The sequence below is a fragment of the Tachyglossus aculeatus genome, chromosome 17 (assembly GCF_015852505.1).
Source record: "Tachyglossus aculeatus isolate mTacAcu1 chromosome 17, mTacAcu1.pri, whole genome shotgun sequence".
Taxonomy (NCBI): Eukaryota; Metazoa; Chordata; class Mammalia; order Monotremata; family Tachyglossidae; genus Tachyglossus; species Tachyglossus aculeatus.
The window spans coordinates 17880605-17902364 of record NC_052082.1 but is presented as its reverse complement, the minus strand read 5'-3'; the positions used below and the strand labels follow the sequence as shown (position 1 = coordinate 17902364).

At 41.1% G+C, this 21760-nt stretch overlaps 1 protein-coding gene across 1 annotated transcript in view; it reads left to right on the top strand.

Annotated features, from left to right (window-relative positions):
* Window positions 1-21760, top strand: part of NALCN (sodium leak channel, non-selective) — a 222614-nt gene that overhangs the window by 32017 nt on the left and 168837 nt on the right. Inside the window, exon 7 of the mRNA XM_038759721.1 lies at window positions 7578-7732. Within this exon, the coding sequence (XP_038615649.1) occupies window positions 7578-7732 (155 nt within the window). The remainder of the gene's footprint in view (window positions 1-7577; window positions 7733-21760) is intronic.

Below are 21760 nucleotides of genomic sequence, written 5' to 3'. Positions count from 1 at the left end.
GATGAAAGTATTTCACTAGCAAGTGAATAGTTTTGTGACCTAAAGTATTTTGAAATTATTATGAAGGCTGGTGTAGTGTCACTTGAAAACAAATGTATATGTGTATCAAGTATTGATTCAGAATCTGCCTACTATACTATTTCCTGGAAGGTAGTTGCAATCACCATCATTATTTTCATTATCACCGTCATATTAATGTTGTTTATGTGCAGTGTGCCTTTTCATAAACCGGGAGAATCTACCTTACTCTTTTTCATCATCTTCCTACATCACATCTTTTAAAAATAGTCTTCCCCCAGATTTGCCCACTTCCAGTTTAATTTCCCATCCTCACAATAACAGTTACCTATACTGTTCCTCGTTCACTTTCTGTAAATATAAAGTTAAATAATTATTCCTTTTCCTTTTCAGATTTTCCTATTATCAACCTTTCTTCTACATAACATACCAATATTTTCTTCTATTTGTTTCTAAAATTATATATTTTGAAGAGCATTTTCTATTTCCCTTTTCCCTTGCCCTTTTCCTGTTAAAGCTTGAGAGAAGATAAGGACATGAGATAAGATAATTGCATATAAATATTTTTGAAAAATAGAAGAGAAACTAAATATATAATATAATGAGTAGTAATGGCCTGAAATTAAGAAAAGAAAAATGCTAATTAGCCATAAGACTGCAAAAAAAACCTGCAGCGAGTCATCTTTTGAAAAAAATTGCGAGATGTTGATATCCAGAAATAGAATATCGTTTTTCCAGCTCTTTTCAACTTCAAATGATCATTTTAAGTAGGCATATCCAGTGTGGCTGTATTCCAAACTGAGGATCCCGTGATATGTGAAGGAATGATGGGAGAAAGACCAATCAATCAATCAATCAATCGTATTTATTGAGCGCTTACTATGTGCAGAGCACTGTACTAAGCGCTTGGGAAGTACAAATTGGCATCACATAGAGACAGTCCCTACCCGATAGTGGGCTCACAGTCTAAAAGGGGGAGACAGAGAACAGAACCAAACATACCAACAAAATAAAATAAGTAGGATAGAAATGTACAAGTAAAATAAATAAATAAATAAACAGAGTAATAAATATGTACAACCATATATACATATATACAGGTGCTGTGTGTTGGTGTGTTGGGGCTTCCCAATAGGGAAGGAACCCTGAATACGACCGTATGTCTGATCCTTTCCTTTGGTATGTTTTATATCGTCCTCTCCCAAGTGCTTAGTGTACTGCATCCAGTAAGCGCTCAATAATTATGATCGATTGGTATGTGGTGGGCTACTTACAGAGCCCTAAGTTCTCTTGTGTGACTGGGAAAACCTGAGCATGATTGATGGTTTCAGGGTCAGAGCAGTAAGCCCTCCACCACAGTGGATCCTTTCTAGGCCATTGGTAGGTCTCTTGCCCCTGAGACCTAACAATACGCTTGGAATTATTAATATCATAATCATCATTGTTATCATTAATAATAATACTTAAAGTGCATTAGAGAAGCTCAGTGGAAAGAGCCCAGGTTTTGGAGTCAGAGGCCACTTGTTCAAATCCCAGCTCTGCCACTTGTCAGCTGTGTGACTTTGGGCAAGAAACTTAACTTCTCTGTGCCTCATCTGTAAAATGGGGATTAAGACTGTGAACCCCACATGGGACAGCCTGATCACCTTGTAACCTCCCCAGCGCTTAGAACAGCGCTTTGCACATAGTAAGCACTTAATAAATGCCATTAAAAAAAGGGCTGAGGGGGACAGGTTTATGTGACTGGAGTGTTGTGAATTAAGATAAGGCTTCCTGGAGGAGATGGGATTGTAGGATGGATTTAAAGTTGGGGAGAACAGTGGTTTGGTGGGATTTATGGGTGGGGAGCTCTAGGCTGGGGGAAAACATGAGCAAGGAGTCGGAAGCAGGAGAGTGAAAGCATGGTGCAGTCATAAAATTTGCCGAGTGGAACGAAGCGAGTGAGCTAGATGGTAGAGGCTGAAGAGAGCAAATATGGAGACATTGGAGCCCGTTGTTTTGAGTGCAGTATAGACTGGAACAGAAGGGAAAGATTGGAGGCAGGGGCACTGATGACGAGGAGGATGCAGCACTCTAACTGCAACTTGTTTTAATGTATGTCTACCCCTACTGGAGTGTAAGCTCCTTGAGGGCAGCGATCATATTTATCAACTATTTTGTGCTTAGGGCAATATTCTGTGCAACGTAGGCACTCAGTAAATACCATTTATCAATCAATCAATCATATTTATTGTGCGCTTACTGTGTGCAGAGCACTGTACTGAGTGCTTGGGAAGTAGAAGTTGGCAACATATAGAGACAGTCCCTACCCAACAGTGGATTGACTATTACAAACATCTGGCCCATTATGGTAGCCGTGTGGGTGGAGAGGAAGAGGCAGATCCAGAATGCGGGGGAAAAAATGGTCAAGAAGTGAGTTTATAGAATGTGAGTTGTTTTGCATCTCCAAGTGTATGTGGTAAACTGACCAAGAATTTCCACATCATCCTCAGAGAGTATCTCATTGTCCTCCATTTGAGAAAATAACAATTTCACTTGAAGGATGCACTTGGCTATTTTTGTGAATTCATTCAGGTAATCACTCACTAATGGCAATATCTCATTTTTTTCTAATGAGTCCCTTTGTGGTCACCCTGACCTAGTGAACAAACAGTATCCTGAAATAGAGAAAGAATCTCCAGCATTCTATCATGCTGAATAATTACAGCCACTTTCCAAAACTGGCAGAGCCTTCCTCTAGCTGCGGCTGTTCACCATCCCTTTCCCACTGATTTGAGCTAGTCCTGCATATGTTATCTAATTAGATGAATCCTGGATATTCAGGTGAACAACTTGCATCCTCTAGGAGTTAATGCTGATTCACGATTCTTTCATTCACGTCTACAAGATATCATCTCGGTAGGTTTGTCATTATATAAGTTCACTCAGTGGGCCTGATTCCATATTAAGAAGTAGAGAACAGCATGTTTATGTTATGGTCGCCTCTGTTTTGTCTATCTAAAAACAAAATTCCAGCATGGGATGCACTGTGAGCTAGTTAAAGCACAGTGGGGAGAGTTGGGAAAAGCACAGATATTCTCCTGAGATTACAGAGTGAGCGGCAGCAGTGACATCTTCATGAAGAACATCCTCAGGAGGTGGCCCGTTTTCAGACATTAGCAGTGGTGACCATGAGTGCCTCAGAAATGAGTGTGTTTCTTGTGGGTCAAGAAACCGTCTTGTGCTTCTCTGTACTTTTTAAGCTGCTTAGCCCAGTCCATTGCACTTAGTGGGTGTTCAACACATACTATTACTACTACTACTGAGTTGAGGAAACTGAGGCACAGAGAAGGTAAGTTACTTATCAAAAGCCACACAGCAAACAATTGGCAGTCTAGCTCTTCTGAAGGGCAAACAGAGGAGGTTGGGGGATAGGACGGCGGGGACGCTAACTAATAGATGCCATAATTACTTCTGGGTAGCAGTGGGACGGATGTTAATTGGTTAAAAAAAACCTTACAAAGCATACACAGGAACTGCTGATAACTAAAATCCTTATCTATGCTCCAGGGGATCATTTTTCAGGCTAAAATTTCGCTTTCTCTTGGTGTACTCTGCCTGACCTTTAGAACTTAATGAGTTCCCTCTCTGGAGCAAGCAGGGGGAAAAGGAAGCAGTTTTGCTGTCTATGATGGCTTCTTTTAAACTGGAAGAAAATAGAAAGTTACCACAGCCATTTCATCAGATAAATGCGAGGAATAGCTAGGCCTATAATCTGGTAATGAAGGAAGGCTTAAAGCAATTATGGTACAACTGAAGCTAATCAGTTCAGACTACACAGAGTAATTAATGTCCTAAGGAAAGCTGAAAAGAGCAATGAACTGTGGCAGAAACAGGTGTTAGAGAATGCCAGATGTGTTGGTGAGATGCTTTGTATTCTGTGACAGAAACTTGTGGAAACCAACATAGAGGATGGGAAGACATCACTACCATCTTATGGTGAATTCAGTGAAGAAAATAAAACAACTGTTCAGCCGCTAAAAGCGTGTTCTGGAATAAGATTAAAAGAAGATTTTTAAAAAGATACACTTCTGGTAGAAAGTTTAACGTTTGGGGAAGGGTAGTACGGGAGTAGGTGTTCTGTTTTTAAAGGCAGGAAGAGTAGAAGAAATAACAAAAATAAGGTATAAATGGTGAAAGAAAAAGTACAGAGTAGAAGGAAGGATAACTGAATAAACGAAACTTGTACAGTACAAATTTTAGTTTTAATCCATAGTGGATTTTTCAACAGAGAATGGGTTAGGGTGAATAATAGTGAAGGATGAATGATATCTTAATCAATGCAGGCATTTCCCTTGAACGATGAAGAATAACAGATAGAAAAAACTCCTTAGGAATTGTCCTTCAGAGTGTGTTCTCTGAATAGGGATAAATGGAAATGAGTCGAGAGAATACATTCACCATAATGTTGGAAATTTGGCTTAAAAAATGTGTCATTCACTCATTCATTCAATCGTACTTATTGAGCACTTACTGGGTGCAGAGCACTATAAATGAAGATACTTTTGTCAGTTTGGCTGTAATTGAGGTTGCTGTAGTACTTATATTTACAACCTCCCTCAGCACTTAATGTAGAGATGGGTAATCAACTGTGTAGTCAAATCATTTTGCTTACCCTGTTGGTAAATACCGTTTTGTCTGTTACCTGCACTAGAATTTTCAAGTCATACTTTTGTTATACTTTTCCAAATGCTTAGTACAGTGTACTGCACCTTGTGGGCTCTCAACAAATACCTTTACTATATAGCATGTCATATAATGCAATTTTGCAAACTGTTTCAAAATGTTCACTATATCCCCATCTTCTCCAATTGAAACTCATTTCTTAACCAGAGTAGGAAGGATGTGTCATGTCTGTTTAGGCATTTTTCAAGTTTAATTTTTTATTTATTCCATTTTGCTAGGAGTCTTCTAACTGGAGCAAGCCCAGAACAAACAAATTAGCACTGATGATCTTTTAGTCTGATTGAAAGTGAACTCAAAGCAGCAGAGGATATTGTGAAGCAAGGGATATACTCTCAGACTTTTGAACAGCCCATTCAAATACAGGAAATAACATTTTCTAGCAAAGATGACCCCTCCTTCCCCTCCCCCCTGAATCCTTCTATGGAAAATTAAAGATAAAGTTTGTATAGTCTAGCTAAATTTCTTATGCTCATCCCCTATTCAGCATCCTCCCCCTAGGAGTTTAATTGTTTAAAATTGCTTTCAAAATAGCCTTATTCATTCAGTCAGTCTTATTGAGTGCTTACTGTGTGCAGAGCACTGTACTAGGCACTTATTCTTCCTCCTAGGGAAGAATAAGGCTACATAAATTCAGAAGTAGGGTAATATTAAACCTTCAACATTCCTTAAGCTCTCTTCCATGACCTTAGGCAAGTAAATCACCTCGTTACTCCCCTGTTACAATCCAGCCCTTGCATTTACCCTCCCTCTTCATATCATTCCATGTTAATACACTGGCTTATCCTATCCTGCCTGGGTTACTGTATCATCAGCCGGCTTACTGACCACCCAGCCTCCTGTCTCTCCCCCCTCCAGTCTACACTGCACTCTGCTACCCTGATCATTGTTCTACAACAACATTCAGGACACAGAAACTCCAGTGGTTGCCCATCCGCCTCCGCCTCAAACAAAAACCCCTCACCATTGGCTTCAAAAGCACTCAATCACCTCCCACCCTCCTACCTCACCTTGCTACTCTCCTGCTACGACCTAGCCCGCACACTTCACTTCTCTGGTGCTAACCATCTCGCTGTACTTCGATCTCATCTGTCTCACCGCTGACCCCTCATCCAAGTCCTCCCGCTGTCCTGGATCACCCTCCCTCCTCAAATCCGAGAGACATTCACTCTCCCCCGTTTCAAAGCCATATTCAAGGCACATCTCCTCCAAGAATCCTTCCCTGACTAAGCCTGCCTTTCTCCTCCTCCCACACCCTTCTGCGTCACCCTAACATGCTCCCTTTATTCACCACTCCTCCAGCCCCACAGCACTTATGTACATATCTGTAATTTATTTATTTATATTAATGCCTGTCTCCCCTTCTAGAGTGTAAGTTCGCTATGGGCAGGGAATGTCTGTTTATTGTCATAATAATAATGGTATTTGTTAAGGGCTTACTATGTGCCGAGCACTGTTCTCTGTACTCTCCCAAGAGCTCTGCGTTCAGTATGATTGAATGAATGAACTGATTGAATGAATGAATAGCTGGCAATTACATTCCCCCCATCTTCAAAGTCATATTGAAGGCACTTAGAGAAGCAGCATGGCTCAGTGGAAAGAGCACGGGCTTTGAAATCAGAGGTCATGGCTTCGAATTCTGACTCCGCCACATGTCTGCTGTATGACCTTGGGCAAGTCACTTAACTTCTCAGAGCCTCAGTTACCTCATCTGTAAAATGGGGATGATGACTGTGAGCCCCACGTGGGACAACCTGATCACTTTGTATCCCCCCCAGTGCTTAGAACAGTGCTTTGCACATAGTAAGCGCTTAACAAATGCCATCATCATCATCATCTCCTCCAAGAGGCCTTTCCTGACTAAGCCCTCATTTCCTCTTTTGCCAATCCCTTCTGTGTTGCCCTGATGGGCTTCCCTTTATTCACCCCTCCCTCGGCCTCACAGCACTTATGTACGTATCAGAAATTTTTTTATGTTTATTAATGTCTGTCTCCCTCTGTAGACACTGAGCTCATTGAGGGCAGGGAATATGTCTACCGAACCCATTCTACTATACTCTCCCAAGTGCTTAGTTCAGTGTTCTACACACAGTAAGCACTTAATAATAATGATGGCATTTATTAAGCACTTACTATGTGCAAAGCACTGTTGTAAGCGCTGGGGAAGTTACAGAGTGATCAGGTTGTCTCACGGTGAGGGGGCTTACAGTCTTAATCCCCGTTTTACAGATGAAGTAACAGGCACAGAGAAGTTAAGTGACTTGCCCAAAGTCACAGAGCTGACAATTGGCAGAGCCGGGATTTGAACCCATGACCTCTGACTCCAAAGCCTGGGCTCTTTCCACTGAGCCACGCTGCTTCTAATAAATACGACTGCTTGAAAAATGCCTTTAATTATGTTTTTAAAGTACAGTCAATTACAGGTCAGAGAGATATCACCAGAGAAGGCCAGTTGCCCTCTGTCACTGGGAAATGGAGTTATAAAAGGCTGCATCGACACAGATTGTGTTTATTGCTACTGGCATCAGTAGGCCCATTGCCTAATGAAAAGTCCTTGCAATTTTAAATATTAGGAGGCTCTTGGTTCACCTCTTTGTGCCTTTTTAATTTCCTGGAATATAAAATGAGATAATGAGCCTTGCAAGCTCCCATCTGGGGATGTGGATAAGTTGGATGCCGTAAATATAGTTTCTTCCATGTTTTGTTTTCCATTTATAAGTCATTAATATCAAATTTCAATCAATTCTCAGCAGTGCTGAATTAACAGTGATTACTTTCACTTTGAATCAACTTGTGTATAATTGAATTAGTCTAACAATTTAATATGTTTTTCACAGAAATGTGACCTGGAATAATTTAGCTATCCCAGACACCCACTGTTCAAGAGAACTGGAAGAAGGTTATCAATGCCCACCAGGATTTAAGTGCATGGACCTTGAAGATCTGGGACTTAGCAGGCAAGAGCTGGGCTACAGTGGCTTTAATGAGATAGGTCTGTCTTACTGGTAAAACACATTTTCAGTATCCATTTAAAATGCTTATAAAATGGATGGAATAGACCTATGAATGATAACTTTATGTCGAATCCAAGTGCGATAAGACTTTCTGAAAAAAACCAGATAGCTCATAGTAGAAAAGAGTTGTGTTTGTAGTCAAAATGTTTATATTTGCTTTAAGATAGGAAGGTAGTTATACTAATCAGAGTAGTAATCAGTTTGAATTCTTCTGAAAATTTGTATTTATGACTTTTGCCTGGCACAAGCAGTGCTTTGCGTACAGTAATGCTAAGTAACTACGATTGGCTGATTGATCTGTTCTATTTAGGAGGCATCACTTATTCAATATTTTATTTTAAAAAATTAGTTGGTACCCCATAGATTACCTCTCTTTATATTCTTGCTAATATTTCTTGGTGATTGACTATAATTTTCAGAGAGATTAATTTCAGTTTAAATGGAAAAATAATTTTGTTTTCCAGTGGCATCCAGAAATTTGTTTCCAAATTGGGGGACATGGTTAAAATTTGCAACTCTGTTCTGATAACTGTAGGTCTTAATCATGTGTTTCGTACCAAAAGAAAATAAGTACATAGAAATAGTTTAGATTAATTCAATTAGAATGGCTGAAAATGAAATGATCAAAAAGATAACGGGGCATTCACAGAAAAATATGTACTAGACAAATGCAATGCCATCTTCAGAAAAGAGAAGCATTGTATTATCTTTGTCATTGGTAATATTATCAAGAAGAAGAATATCTAATTTCAGGCAATCTATGTTTTTGCTATGTCATTTGAAGCAAACAATTGCATTATGTGAAAAACATCCCAGGCCAGAATATATAATTATATTTATATTCAAGCATGATGCCGTATAACCATTAAATATTATACTTAGCATATCTTATTTCCTGTTGGTTCCTGCAATGTGTCATTACACATAGTAATCAAAGATCTTAGCAGTTTAACAGTTGCTATGTAATTAGCGATACTTCATTTGCTCCAATTCAGTACAAATTGTACTGATTTGACTTGATTGTTTCTAATCCAAATTGAAGAACTCATCTCGAGTTTCAAACTAGTTTTATTAGAGCGTGTACATATTGATGATCAATCTCAGATGCTCGAGTTTAGATTGATTTGTAGCGAGTGATCAATCGCTGTAGTAGCTTATCTGAATGACGTGAAACTTTTGGAGGTATAGCTTGGGGTGCGGTGTCCTCTAGAGTTTTAGGGTGAGGTACTATTCCTCCAACTGTCCCATCAATCTCCAACTTGCCTTCTGGTAGCTTGGCTGCAGTAACCAGGGAAGGGAGAGCCATGTGGTATCCAATATAATATCTCCTATAATATCACCTCTAAAGGTGACTGGACTGGACTGTGGAAGATGCCAAAGGTTCTGGAAATCCCTCCCAGGAGAAAACTCACTGACGTATCCTCATTTCTATTTGTGAAAACACAACAGGAGCCAAGTCGGCGAGTTGGGATAATGGTTTTCAATTCAAGTACCTGTCTGACATGCTAAACTGATGTACACCGGGCTGTGTTCATTTTTTTTTAATCCCTGGGTGTCTGTGTGCCAGGAATTATACAAGTGTTGGGGCAGATTCAAGCTAATCAGATTGGACACGGCCGGTGTCCCATGCGGGGCTCACAGTCTTAATACCTATTTTCATTTTCAGATAAGGGAACTGAGGCATAAAGAAGTTAAGTGACTTGCCCAAGGTCGCAGAGCAGATAAGTGGCAGAGCTGGGATTAGAACCCAGGTCCGTCTGATTCCCTGGCTGGTGCTCTGTCCACTAGATAGTCCTGCTTCTCCATTCCTTGTGGGTCTATTACTGAAGAGTGTCGCTGGGCTGGATTCATTTGGTGACAGGTCTTTTAAGAAAAGAGATTATCATTTTGTTGAAATTGCAGTACCTTTCAGAGACATATTGGTATTAATATTGTAGCTGTTATCATTATTACACAAAGTGTCCTTCGAATGTTCAAGGAGACTATAATTTGAAGACAGCTCCTGCCCACAAGGATCACACAATCTGGAGGGGAAAGACAGCGTAGAAATAACAAATACGAAAGACAACATCTGAACTAAAACTGCCTCTCTCTTTCCCTCCCTCTCCCCATCTCACTTCCTCGCTCTACCTCATTCCTCACTCCCCTTCCCTTAACTCCAGTACAGTAATATAATAATAATAATAATAATGGCATTTATTAAGCACTTATTATGTGCCAAGCACTGTTCTAAGTGCTGGGGAGGTTACAAGGTGATCAGGTTGTCCCACAGGGGGCTCACAGTCTTAATCCCCATTTTACAGATGAGGTAACTGAGGCACAGAGAAGTGAAGTGACTTGTCCAAAGTCACAAGCTGACAATTGGCGGAGTTGGGGTTTGAACCCATGACCTCTGACTCCAAAGCCTGGGCTCTTTCCAGTGAGCCAAGCTGCTTCTCAGAAAAATCCCAACATTGTAAAGAGTTATAAAGGTCATGCAGCCCCTGTTCCTGCTGGAGACAACATTTGTGTACTATAATAATAATAATGGCATTTATTAAGTGCCTACTATGTGCAAAGCACTGTTCTAAGCGCTGACTACTCTGGTGATTATCCAGGCTTCAGGTCAGAGAGAGACTTAAGGGCTAAATGCTTACTATGTTCCAAGTACTGAATTAAGCTCTGGAATAGATACAAGATAATCACATTGGACACAGTCACTCACAAAGCTCACAGTCTGAAGAGGAAGAATTATTGAGTCCCCAATAATAATAATAATAATAATAACATTTGTTAAGCGCTTACTAGGTGCAAAGCACTGTTCTAAGTGCTGGGGAGGATACAGGGTGATCAGGTTGTCCCACCTGGGATTCACAGTCTTAATCCCCATTTTACAGATGAGGGAACTGAGGCACAAAGAAGTTAAGTGACTTGCCCAAAGTCACACAGCTGACAAGTGGCGGAGCCGGGATTTGAACCCATGACCTCTGACTCCAAAGCCCGTGCTCTTTCCAATGAGCCAGGCTGCTTCTCTATCCCCATTTTATAGGAAACTGAGGCACAGAGAAGTTAAGCAACTTGCCCTAAGTCATACCAGGCCAGTGGTAGAGCCAGGATTAGAACACATGCCCTTTGACTCCCTAGGCTATGCTCCTTCCATTAGGGCATTCATTCATTCATTCATTCATTCATTTAATCATGTTTATTGAGCACTTACTGTGTGCAGAGCACTGTACTAAGTGCTTGGAAAGTACAATTCATCATGTCGCTTCTCTAGATCATACTGCTTCTCCGTATCCTAAACTCTCACTACAGTGCTCTACCCATAGCAGGCATTCCCTAAATAATGACGATGAAAATAAATGACCCAGAGGTGGGTAGGGTAGAACCAGCGGCTCAGTGGAAAGAGCCTGGGCTTGGGAGTCAGAGGTCATGGGTTCTAATCCCGGCTCCACCACTTGTCAGCTGGGTGACTTGGGCAAGTCACTTCACTTCTCTGGGCCTCAGTTCCCTCATCTGTAAAATGGTGATTAAGACTGTGAGCCCCACGTGGGACAACCTTGATTACCTTGTATCCCCCCAGCGCTTAGTACAGTGCTTGGCACATAGTAACCACTTAACAAATACCAAAAAAAACCCCAACAACCCATGACCCTTCGGGAGTGTTTTAAGTGCCATAGAAAATGTGCCTAGGAAAAAACCATTCATTCTGAGGGTCACGAGGCTCCCCTGAGGCTGGAGAATATTCTCTTAAATCCACCCTGATTGTCCCCCTTTTTCCCCCTCCTAATGTCATGTCCTTTTCCATATTCAGAGGCTTCCTAAAATAATCCCACTCTCTTCCTCAAATATACCCTGATTCACTGTCAACACCCTGAGTCAGGTCAACTCATCAACTACCTCTACCACATATCCATATTTCTAGTTAGCAGTTATTCTGATTACCTTATTTGTGAACATTTTACTAGTATTTTATTAGTATTGTCACTAATGTGAAGTACTTGAAACACTGGAAAGAAATACAAGGAAACAAATTAAGACATGTCCCTTTCTTACAAGGGCCTTACAGTCTGAATGGGAGAAGACAGACCCAAAAACTGTATATATGTATATATGTTTCTATGTATTAATTACTCTATTTTATTTGTACAGATTTATTCTATTCATTTTATTTTGTTAATATGTTTTGATTTGTTGTCTGTCTCTTCCTTCTAGACTGTGAGCCCGCTGTTGGGTAGGGACCATCTCTATATGTTGCCAACTTGGACTTCCCAAGCGCTTAGTCCAGTGCTCTGCACACAGTAAGCGCTCAATAAATACGATTGAATGAATGAAAAAGAATTGCGTGCAGATGTGATGAAGGCCAGTTAGAAGTTCATCAATAAAACATAAAAATTATATCACAGAAGCAGTGTGGCTGGCCTAGTGGAAAAAAACATGAGCCTGGGAATCACAGGTCTTGGGTTCTAATTCTTACCCTGCTATGAATCTGCTGTGTAACCCTGGGTAGGTCATTTAACATCGCTCTGCCTCAGCCTCCTCAACTGTAAAATGGGAATTCAGTATCTCTTCTCCCAGCTGTGAGCCCCATGAGGAAAAGGACTGTGTCCATACTGATTAACCTGAATCTATTCCAGTGCTTAGAACAGTGCCTGACACATAATAAGGGCTTAATGAATACCTTAATTGACTAATGATGTGTGTTTTAAACTAAGAAACAACACGCATCTTCTGGTTACAACATGTTGACATCTGAAGAAACCGTTGTGGGCATGCACATTGTAACAGACATGGAGCAAGTACTATTAAATAAATATCCCCTGTATATCCCCAGTGTTATAGGCGAATTGGAATAGGCAAGTAGGAAGGATTGGCAAACAAACATAAACTTGTAAAAGACACTTGATAATCACATCATTTCTGTGTCAGCCAGGCAACTCCCTTTATTAAGTTCCCACCAGGTCCCACACAGTCAGGGCTCAATAAATATCACTGATTGATATATCTAAACACAGAAATTCCCCCTGAAGTTTTCTGCCTGCCAAAACAGACCCTCCAAGCTTTTTTCTCTATTTTATTTGACTAGTACTTAGCCGCTAGATTTTTATTGGATGCACTTTTTTTTTTCTTTTTTTCGAATTGTACTTGTATTCATGGGAAGTTTGGTAGTTATATGCTTTGGTAATGAAGGTAAATCAGTATGCAAGTGGAAATTGTAGCTGAAGAAAAATTGGGAATTATATGTGAAATGAGGGCCAACTCAAGTAATGTGTGAAGGTGATTTTTAAGATTTCACGAGACTAAAGATAGTTAGCTATTTGCTAAAGAACACAGAATTAAATGGTTAACTTGGAAGCATCTATTCGAGCATGCAGTTGCATTTGCAACATAATTAATTGCATAATTGTGCATCTGAATTTGGCTAGTGTATTTTTGTGTGTAAATAATGATGATTTATTAAAGAACACTACATAATTTCTTTCCTCCTAATCAAATTAAGGATCATGGAATGCATTCAGTTTTTAATCCATGTTGAGAATTAATGAGCTTGAGTTTCTCTCTCCCCGCTTTGTGCTGGGAAACCTGCTGCCTCTGAGAGGGGAGGGAAGATGAGCTTCCTCTGGTATCCTTCCTGAATTGCTCCTCATTAGGTCTGAATGTAAGAGACACACACTTCATGAGGAGAGACTTTCCCGTGCACAAACTTTACGTATAAAGTGATCAGATGCCCTGGACTTTGTCCCCTCTTATTCCCCACCTCTAATTCCCCCTGAGGCACATATTTTGAGATCCTTTGCCCCACTTGAAAAGCCTTCAGTGGCAGATATTTCTGTCTTTATCTGTCTCTCCCTTATTCTTTCATTCTCTACTTCATCCTGCATTCATCAAAAGAATTACCCAACTTCTAGTCCCCTGGGCCCAAGGGAATTATTTGTCTTATTTAAGGAGGAATGTGCATATTTTGGAGCAGATATAGGAAAAAAATTCTTAAAAGTAATCACAGAAATCAAGGGAAGTTCAAAGGAAAATTCTAACTAAGAATTGTGATAAAACCATCTGGGTACTCCAAGTAAATTTCTCAGTTCTAGGATTAAGCATCATTCAGTCATTCAATCGTATTTATTGAGCGCTTACTGTGTGCAGAGTACTGTATAAATTACATAGTGACTTCAAATAAGAATAGAAATGCCTTTTCCAAAAACTGTTATCTTTGAAGGGCAATTTTGTCTTTTTAACAGAATTTACAAACTGTTAGTGAGATTATGTAATTGGTTGCAGTGGTCTTCCTCCAGTCCGTTGCTATGTCTAATTGTTTAAGGTAGTAGTTCACCTGGTCTTTAAGTGTTTCTTCTACTCTGGATTGCTTGTGCCTCATCTTGGTTTCCAGTGAAATAATTTATTTTGCCCCCCTGGCTTATTTGGGCCTCTTTTCAATTCCACATATAGCAGCTGTCAGTTATTAATAATAATAATGATAATGGCATTTATTAAGTGCAGAGCACTGACGAGTAGTGGGAGAAGAGGATAAGTAGGAAGGAAAAAAAGAGTTGGTACATAATGAACTCAAAGGGAACACTTGTAGTTTGGCAGAGCAGAATGAATTGTAAACTCAGCTTCAGTCAATTCAACATAGTAATGAACTGTGGGGAGAAAGCTGACACAGTTTAGTACAGTGCTTTGCACCCAATAAATAAATACCATTAATTGATTGACCGCCCCCACCCCCAAGCCGACAGGGCCACAACCTGAAAAGGTCTGGTCTTCTCAGGCAAAGGACTCATAAAGGTTGGAAAACCGATAGACAAGGTTTAAAAAGAAAACCTGGCCCTGCTGTAGTTGTCTGTTAAAAAGTGTTCTGGATAAAATAGTGCAGGTAATGGAAAGCAGTGAGATTCCCTGGTAATATCCCCATTTAGTGTTTTTCCTTTCTCAATCAGTGGTATTTTTTTGAGCGCTTATTATGTTTTACTGAGCATGGTACGAAGGCCTTTGGAGAGTAAAGTATGCTAGAGTTGATAAACACAGATCCTGCCCACTAGGAACTTACAGTCTAGAGAGGGAGATAGATGTTAATATAAATTGCAGGTAGGGGAAATATCCGGATATAAGGATATGGATCAGGCGGTATCAGATGCTTGAAGGGTACAAATCCAAGGGCTTAGGTCATGCAGAAAGGAGCGCTAATAGGGAAAATGAGGGTGGGGAAGGTGTCTTGGAGAAGATGTGATTGTAAGATGGCTTCCAGGTGGAGGGCGGTTTTCCTGATATAATAATAATAATAATGGCATTTATTAAGCGCTTACTATGTGCAAAGTACTGTTCTAAGCGCTGGGGAGGTTACAAGGTGATCAGGTTGTCCCACAGGGGGCTCACAGTCTTAATCCCCATTTTACAGATGAGGTAACTGAGGCCCAGAGAAGTTAAGTGACTTGCCCAAAGTCACACAGCTGACAATTGGCAGATACGGGATTTGAACCCATGACCTCTGACTCCAAAGCCCGGGCTCTTTCCACTAAGCCACGCTGCTTCACTGAAAGGAAGGGAGAGGGGAGTCTCTGGCCAGAGGGAGGATGGGAGGGTGAGATAGAGGAGCTGGAAGTATGGTGAGTAGATTGGTATTAGGGGAGCATAGTACATGGACGGGGTTGGTTGTGGAAGAAAATCAGTAAGGTAAAAAGGGGCTAGTTGTTTGAGTGTCCTAAAGCTGGGAGTAAGGAGTTGCTCTCTGATGTGGAGGTGGAGGGGCAACCATTGGAGACTTTTGAAGAATAAGTAGACCTGGACTGAGTGTTGATGATGATGATGATGATGGCATTTGTTAAGCGCTTACTATGGGAGGCTTTTAAAGAATAAGTAGACCTGGACTGAATGCTGCTGATGATGATGGCATTTGTTAAGCGCTTACTATGGGAGGCTTTTGAAGAATAAGTAGACCTGGACTGAGTGTTGATGATGATGATGATGGCATTTGTTAAGTGCTTACTATTGGAGGCTTTTGAAGAATAAGTAGACCTGGACTGAATGTTGATGATGATGATGGCATTTGTTAAGCGCTTACTATATGCAAAGCACTGTTCTAAGCGCTGGGGAGGATACAAGGTGAATGTTTCATTGGAAAAATGATCTGGGCAGCAGAAGGAAGTAGGAACTGGTGTGGGGAGAGACGGGAAGTAGGAAGGTCAGGGAGGAGGCTCTAAAATAGGAATGAATGGATGAGGCTGATACAGGAAATCGGGATATCATAAGTGCTTGGATAGCAGATTGGATGGAGAGGGAAGGGCAGGCGTTAGAGGTGTTGTGAAGGTAAAACTGGCAAGATTTGGCAACAAACTGAATATGCGGATTGAATGAAAGATATGATGGTGATTATAGTGAGCTAGTGAGAAGCAGTGTGGCTCAGTGGAAAGAGCACGGGCTTTGGAGTCAGAGGTCATGGGTTCAAATCCCTGCTCCACCAGTTGTCATCTCTGTGACTTGCGCAAGTCACTTAACTTCTCTGTGCCTGTTACCTCATCTGTAAAATGGGGATTGAGACTGTGAGCCCCCCGTGGGACAACCTGATCACCTTGTAACCTCCCCAGCGCATAGAAGAGTGCTTAGCACTAGTAAGCACTTAATAAATGCCATCATTGTTATTTGGAGTCAGAGGTCAGGGGTTCAAATCCCAGCTCCACTCATTGTCAGCTGTGTGACTCTGGGCAAGTCACTTAACTTTTCTGTGCCTCAGTTACCTCATCTGTAAAATAGGGATTAAGACTGTGAGCCCCTTGTGGAACAACCTGATCACCTTGTAACTTCCCCAGCGCTTAGAACAATCCTTTGCACATAGTAAGCACTTTATAAATGCCATCATCATTATTATTATGTATAGTGGCATCTTTGAAGTCTTGTGGCATTTTCTCAGTCTTTCACAAAGTGAGGATAAACTCATTCAGACATTAATAGGAAAATTGTGGCATAGTAAAGATATTGACCAAATCACCACTGGAGCTGAAAACAGAACCCCAGGATTTGTGAACATCTTACTGAGCCAAAGAGACTGCTAAAATTGAAAAGCAATACAGTTCTTGTCTTAGTTTTCTCATAGAAGGTTATCATTAATATCCCACGGAGCGACATTGATTAGATAGTGGGTTGCCTAGATAAATGAGTTCTGTCAGAAGAAATCCATTTTACATACAAACATAAAAAACAGCAAAGATAGAAAACTGGTAATTTAAATGTCATGATCTTTGAAAAAGATATGAAATATTTTACAACCAGCTGTACTGAGTTAAAAAAAAACCCAGAAACATCTTTTCTTTGTATGGGTTTACACTGTGGGTTAATTGAACATTCAAGTGAAAAACAAAGTATTTCTTTACTTTCGAATAAACACTTGATAAAATGTGACGTTGGAACAAAACTGAATTAGAATAGGCACAGCCCATTTGTTCCTCATAATCCCTTGAGAAAAATCAAGGAGACTAAGATGCAGTAGGAAATCTGATAAAACCGATTCTTCAAAAGAAAACAAAAATAAACCCAAAAATCTGTGGCTCTCTCCATTGACAAAAGGATAAAACATAAAATGCAGTAACATTTAAGGGAAACCTGTTAAATGTGAAGTCTGAAAAAGTTTACACTTTTACATATTTGAGAAGCCCCATCCTCCCGCCCTACCTCCTTCCCCTCCCCACAGCACCTGTATATGTTTGTACAGATTTATTACTCTATTTATTTTACTTGTACATATTTACTATTCTATATATTTTATTTTGTTAATACGTTTTGTTGTCTCTCTCCCCCTTGTATTCATTCATTCAATCATATTTATTGAGCGCTTACTGTGTGCAGAGCACTGTACTAAGCACTTGGGAAGTTCAAGTTCTAGACTGTGAGCCCACTGTTGGGCAGGGACTGTCTCTATATGTTGCAAATTTGTACTTCCCAAGTGCTTAGTACAGTGCTCTGCACACAGTAAGCGCTCAATAAATACGATTGATGATGATGATGTTGCCTACTTGTACTTCCCAAGCACTTAGTACAGTGCTCTGCACACAGTAAGCGCTCAATAAATATGATTGAATGAATGAATGAAGTAGCCATGGCCTAGTAGATAGGACATGGACACGGGTGTCAGAAGGACCTTGGTTCTAATCCTGACTCAGCCACTTGTCTGCTGTGTGACCTTGGAGAAGTCACTTCACTTCTCAGTGCCTCAGTTACCTCGTCTGTAAAATGGGTTAGTAATAATAATGGATAATTTTGGTATTTTTAAGCACTTACTATGTGCTGGCCATAGTACTAAGCATTGGGGAGGATACAGGTCAGTTGGGGCTAGACACAGTCCCTGTCCAAGTCTTCGTTCACAAGTCCCATATAGTCTTAGTCCCCATTTTACAGATCATCATCATCATCAATCGTATTTATTGAGCGCTTACTATGTGCAGAGCACTGTACTAAGCGCTTGGGAAGTACAAATTGGCAACATATAGACACAGTCCCTACCCAACAGTGGGCTCACAGTCTAAAAGGGGGAGACAGAGAACAAAACCAAACATACTAACAAAATAAAATAAATAGAATAGATATGTACAAATAAATTAAATAAATAAATAGAGTAAAAAAAATATGTACAAACATATATACATATATACAGGTACTGTGGGGAAGGGAGGGAGATAAGATGGGGGGATGGAGATGGGGACGAGGGGGAGAGGAAGGAAGGGGCTCAGTCTGGGAAGGCCTCCTGGAGGAGGTGAGCTCTCAGCAGGGCCTTGAAGGGAGGAAGAGAGCTAGCGTGGCAGATGGGCAGAGGGAGGGCATTCCAGGCCCGGGGGATGAGAGAGCTGAAGCATAGAGAAGTGAAGTGAATTGCCCAGGGTCACACAGCAGACAAGTGGCCAAGTCGTGATTAGAACCCAGGTCTTTCTACTTTCCAGGCTCATGCTGTATCCACTCGGCTACGCTGCTTCTCAAGACCGTGAGCCCCATGTGGGACACGGACTGTGACCAACCTGAGTTGGTTTATCTACCCCAGTGCTTAGTACCTGGCTTAACAGATGTCATCACTAGCATCATTAAAAACAATGTGCTTGTAATGGGCTCCACTTTGCCCTTCATATGGCCTCCTGAGCTCAGAAAGGAAGCTGTAAATCCTATTCTCCCATCCAGCCATGGAGCAGAGAAAAATAGCCTTCCCCCCAAAAGGAGTCAGAAGTTGTCTCTTCAGCCAAACAGCTTTTGCCTGTGGCAGAAGGAATCTACTAAGCACTCCTCTGCTTCTGGGGGAGGCCTAATTCTTCAACACCCCAAATAAGGCATAAGGCATTCCAATAAGCCTTTTAGACAACCTGCTTTCCTGACGTTAGACTGTGAGCCGCACGTGGGACAGGGACTGTGTCCAACCTGTATGCACTCCAGCGCTTTGAACAGGGCTTGGCTCATTGAGCTTAACAGATGCCATAAAACAAACCAACCAAACAAGGATATGGGCACGATTATACCCTGTCTCAATCCGTGATCTTTATCGGGCGTTGACTCTGTGAGGAGCACTGTACAAAGCGCTTAGAACAGCGCAGTAGAATACGTAGAAGTGATCCCTGACTCCAAGGAGCTTTCAGACTAGATGGGGAGACAGACATTAAAATAAATTACAGATAAGAAAAAGGAAAGAATGTAGTACAGTGCTCAGCACACAGTAAGCGCTCAATAAATGATTGATTGATTTGTGCGTAAGTGCAGTGGGGTTGGGGTGGATACCAAGTGACTAAGGGGTATAATAATAATGATGGCATTCATTGATGATGGCATTCTTACCTCCTTCCCTTCCCCACAGCACCTGTATATTTGTATATATGTTTGTACATATTTATTACTCTATTTATTTTACTTGTACATATCTATTCTATTTTATTTTGTTAATAGGTTTTTTGTTCTCTGTCTCCCCTTTCTAGACTGTGAGCCCACTGTTGGGTAGGGACCGTCTCTATATGTTGCCAACTTGTACTTCCCAAGCACTTAGTACAGTGCTCTGCACACAGTAAGCGCTCAATAAATATGATTGATTAAGCGCTTACTCTGTGCAAAGCACTGTTCTGAGTGCTGGGTTTAGATCTAAGTGCACAGGTGACCCAGAGGGGAGGGTGGTATAGGGAAAATGTGGATTTAAGGAAGGCCGCTTGGAGGAGATGTGATTTTAGGAGGGCTTTGAAAGTGTGAAGGGTGGTGGTCTCTCAGATATGAGCGGGTGGGAGTTGCAGGCCATTCATTCACTCAATTCATTCAATCATTGAATGCCTACTGTGTGTGCAGAACACTATACTAAGCGCTTGGGAGAGTACAATACAACAATAGACACATTCTCCACCCACAGCGACCTTACAGTCTAGAGGTGGGGAGACAGACATCAGTACAAATAATTAAATTAACAGATATGTACATAAGTGCTGTAGAGGAGCTTTTTAATCACCAATTCAGGGGAAATACATGCAAGTAGAGATACCCCAAGGATGATAGTGATAACTGAATCAGATAAAATAATCCAGTAAAAGACTTAATCTCGGTATAAATGATGTACTTCTGAGAGTCCAATATGAGAATATCAAACTATGTGTAGTTGGTCTGTCCAAACTAGGATTCTGGTTCTGTGGTGGCACTGGGACACTCAGAGAAACTATGGCTTGGTTGCCTCCCAGGACAACAATAGCCTATTTGGAAACCCTGCCCCATTAAAGTATCTAAAGTGATCATTTTCTGTAGATACATTCTGTCTGCAAAGCTTTCTGGGGTGAAGAATTCCTCAGGTCTGTGAAGTAGTTAACTTTGTTTCCTTTGAACCTTTGATTTGTTTGAAGCTTCAGTGAATAAACTGTTTTTACTTTTATTCATTCATTCAGTTGTATTTTTTGATCACTTACTGTGTGCAGAGCATTGTACTAAGCCCTTGGGAATTATTCATTCATTCAACTGTATTTTTTGAGCACTTACTGTGTACAGAGCATTGTACTAAGCGCTTGGGAAGTACAAGTCGGCAACATATAGAGACGATCTCTACCCAACAATGGGCTCGCAGTCTAGAAGGGGCGCAGCCGCAGCATGGCTCAGTGGAAAGAGCCCGGGCTTTGGAGTCAGAGGTCATGGGTTCAAATCCCAGCTCTGCCAACTGTCAGCTGTGTGACTTTGGGCAAGTCACTTAACTTCTCTGTGCCTCAGTTACCTCATCTGTAAAATGAGGATGAAGACTGTGAGCCCCACGTGGGACAACCTGATCACCTTGTAACCTCCCCAGCGCTTAGAACAGTGTTTTGCACATAGTAAGTGCTTAATAAATGCCATCATTATTATTATTATAGAAGGGGGAGACGGACAACGAAACACGTACAAAACAAAACAGCACAGCACTTGTATATATCTGTATTTTTATTACTCTTGTTTTATTTGTACATGTTTATTACTCTATTTTATTAATGATGTGTACATAGCTATAATTCGATTCATTCAATTGTATTTGAGTGCTTACTGTGTGCAGAGCACTGTACTAAGTACCTCGTTCTCGCCTGTCCCGCCATCGGCCCCCGGCCCACGTCATCCCCCGGGCCTGGAATGCCCTCCCTCTCCCCATCCGCCAAGCTAGCTCTCTTCCTCCCTTCAAGGCCCTGCTGAGAGCTCACCTCCTCCAGGAGGCCTTCCCAAACTGAGCCCCTTCCTTCCTCTCCCCCTCGTCCCCCTCCCCATCCCCCCCATCTTACCTCCTTCCCTTCCCCACAGCACCTGTATATATGGTTGTACATATTTATTACTCTATTTATTTATTTTACTTGTACATATCTATTCTATTTATTTTATTTTGTTAGTATGTTTGTTTTTGTTTTTTTTCTCTGTCTCCCCCTTTTAGACTGTGAGCCCAATGTTGGGTAGGGACTGTCTCTATATGTTGCCAATTTGTACTTCCCAAGCGCTTATTACAGTGCTCTGCACATAGTAAGCGCTCAATAAATATGATTGATTGATTGATTGGGAAGGACAGTTCAGCCACAGATAGA